Source organism: Nansenia antarctica (genome assembly GCF_963989245.1).
Source record: "Nansenia antarctica genome assembly, chromosome: 16".
NCBI lineage: Eukaryota > Metazoa > Chordata > Actinopteri > Argentiniformes > Microstomatidae > Nansenia > Nansenia antarctica.
In genome coordinates, this window is record NC_137686.1 from 26,308,889 (window position 1) to 26,311,388 (window position 2,500).

The 2,500-nt window shown below is 56.1% G+C and overlaps 1 protein-coding gene across 1 annotated transcript in view; it reads left to right on the plus strand.

The window, feature by feature from the left end:
* The window catches only part of yeats2 (YEATS domain containing 2), a gene marked incomplete at both ends in the record, with an annotated part of 28,709 nt that overhangs the window by 15,398 nt on the left and 10,811 nt on the right, over positions 1-2,500 (plus strand). The window contains 5 exon segments of the mRNA XM_080547107.1: positions 147-400; positions 402-429; positions 431-533; positions 1,031-1,131; positions 1,133-1,169. Of these exon segments, the coding sequence (XP_080403233.1) occupies positions 147-400; positions 402-429; positions 431-533; positions 1,031-1,131; positions 1,133-1,169 (523 nt within the window).

Consider the following 2,500-nt stretch of genomic DNA (forward strand, 5'->3'; position numbering starts at 1 on the left):
CCCGGCTGGCCACATCCTTGAGCAAGGCACTGAACCCCTAATTGCTCCAGGCTCGCCTTCTATTCTTCTGTTTTGTTCTGTGTGTGTGTGTCCTTCTAGATGTGTGTGTGTGTGTGTGTGTGTGTGTGTGTGTGTGTGTCCTCCAGGCCTCTGAGGGGGGGGTCAGCCGGGTGTCCCAGCAGCACCACCCTGTCCTGGTGGCGGCCAACCAGGCGGCCGTCATCACCGCCGCCAAGAACGCCAGCGCCGCCGCCACCGCCGTTACCATGGCGAAGACCGCAGCCGCCGCCCTGTCCGTGGCCAAGGGCTCGGTCGCCTTGACGACCAAGAGCAGCGCCGCCGTCGCCTCGGGCGCCGTGGTAACGGTCGCTAAGAGCGTGACCAACCTGCCTGTGGTTGGCGGCCAAGGGGGCGGGGCCAGGAACGGTGGGTGGGCGTGGCCAAGAGCAGCGCCAGCACGTCGTTGGTCACGGCCGCCTCGCTGGTCACCGGGATGGCGGCGGGGAGCGGGAAGACAGCGGCTACGCTCTCAGGTAACGAGAGAGGGAGGGAGGGGGAGGGAGGGAGGGAGAGAGGGGGAGGGAGAGAGAGGGTGAGGAGGAGAGAAAGAGGGAGGGAGAGAGGGAGAGAGAGGGGGAGAGAGAGAAAGTGTGTGTGTGTGTGACAGAGATAGTGTGTGAGTGAGGTGAGGGAGGGAGGGAGGGAGAGAAAGAGAATGTGTGTGTGAGCGAGTTCCTCTGACGATCCATGTTTATGGTTGCCATTATGTCATAATTATTACACCATCTCCACTCCCATTGTGGCACTGATCACTTGAGATAAAGTTCATAAGTGTGTTAATGTGTGTATGTGTGAGTGAGTGTGAGTGTGTGTGTGTGTGAGAGAGCAGCTTCAATATCACTGTACCCCACCTCCCACACCCCCTCCTCCCTCCGTCCCTCCCTCCCTCCCTCCACCCCCTCCCTCCCTCCCTCCCTTTCCCTCCGTCCCTCCCAGTCCCAGTCTCAGTGTGGTCTTCTCTCTCTCTCAGGCATGTTGAAGATCCACGCCGGAGGGTCTGGAGCCCCCCAGCAGACTGTGCTGACCATCCCTGCCACCCAGCTCAAACAGCTGGGCATGGCCGGGGGGGCCGGGGGGGGTGCAGACCATACTGATGCCCGTCAGCAAAGGTGAGATGTCAGTTAGACAGTCAGTCAGTCAGTCAGTCAGCGAGCCATCATTCAATGAAACCATCCATCCATTATTCCATCACCACCACCATTCGCCATTCCCCCCTCCTCTCTCTCTCTGTCCATCTATCCATCCATCCATCCATCTATCCAGCCTTCGTTTTAGTGTAAGGTGTTTTTATTCTAATGAAAGATCAGGTCTCTTGGTGTGTAAGCAGCATAGTCATATCAATGCAGGGTCCCCGATTCAATTCCGGCCGTCGACATATCCTGCATGTCATCCCTCCTCACCCACCCTTCCTGTCAATCTCTACGGTCTCTATCCCAATAAAGCAGAAATGCCCTAAAAACATATTTATGAAAAAAACACAAATTAATAACAATAAGATCGGGTCTCACAGGACAAAGCTAGGAGTTATGGATGAGAGCCAGTGTTGAACTACAGCGGTCGTGGAGGGCTGAAGGTGTCCTGTCAGCAGAGCAGAGCACAGCCGTGTCAGACCAGACCAGACAGGGTTATTAGTCCCTGGTCCCCAGACACCTCCACCCTCCAGAGAGATGCTCTCTCTCTCTCACACACACACACACACACACACACACACACACACACACCTCCACCCTCCAGAGAGATGCTCTCTCCCACACACACACACACACACACACCTCCACCCTCCAGAGAGATGCTCTCTCTCTCTCTCCTCTCACACACACACACTTACACACACACACACCTCCACCCTCCAGAGAGATGCTCTCTCTCTCTCTCACACACACACACACACACACACACCTCCACCCTCCAGAGAGATGCTCTCTCTCTCTCTCTCTCTCTCTCTCTCACACACACACACACACACACACACACACCTCCACCCTCCAGAGAGATGCTCTCTCCCTCTCTCTCACACACACACACACACACACACACACACACACACACACACACACCTCCACCCTCAGAGAGATGCTCTCTCTCTCTCTCACACACACACACACACACACACACACCTCCACCCTCCAGAGAGATGCTCTCTCTCTCTCTCACACACACACACACACACACACACACCTCCACCCTCCAGAGAGATGCTCTCTCTCTCTCTCTCTCTCTCTCTCTCACACACACACACACACACACACACACACACACACACACCTCCACCCTCCAGAGAGATGCTCTCTCTCTCTCTCACACACACACACACCACACACCTCCACCCTCAGAGAGATGCTCTCTCTCTCTCTCTCACACACACACACACACACACACACCTCCACCCTCCAGAGAGATGCTCTCTCTCTCTCTCACACACACACACACCTCCACCCTC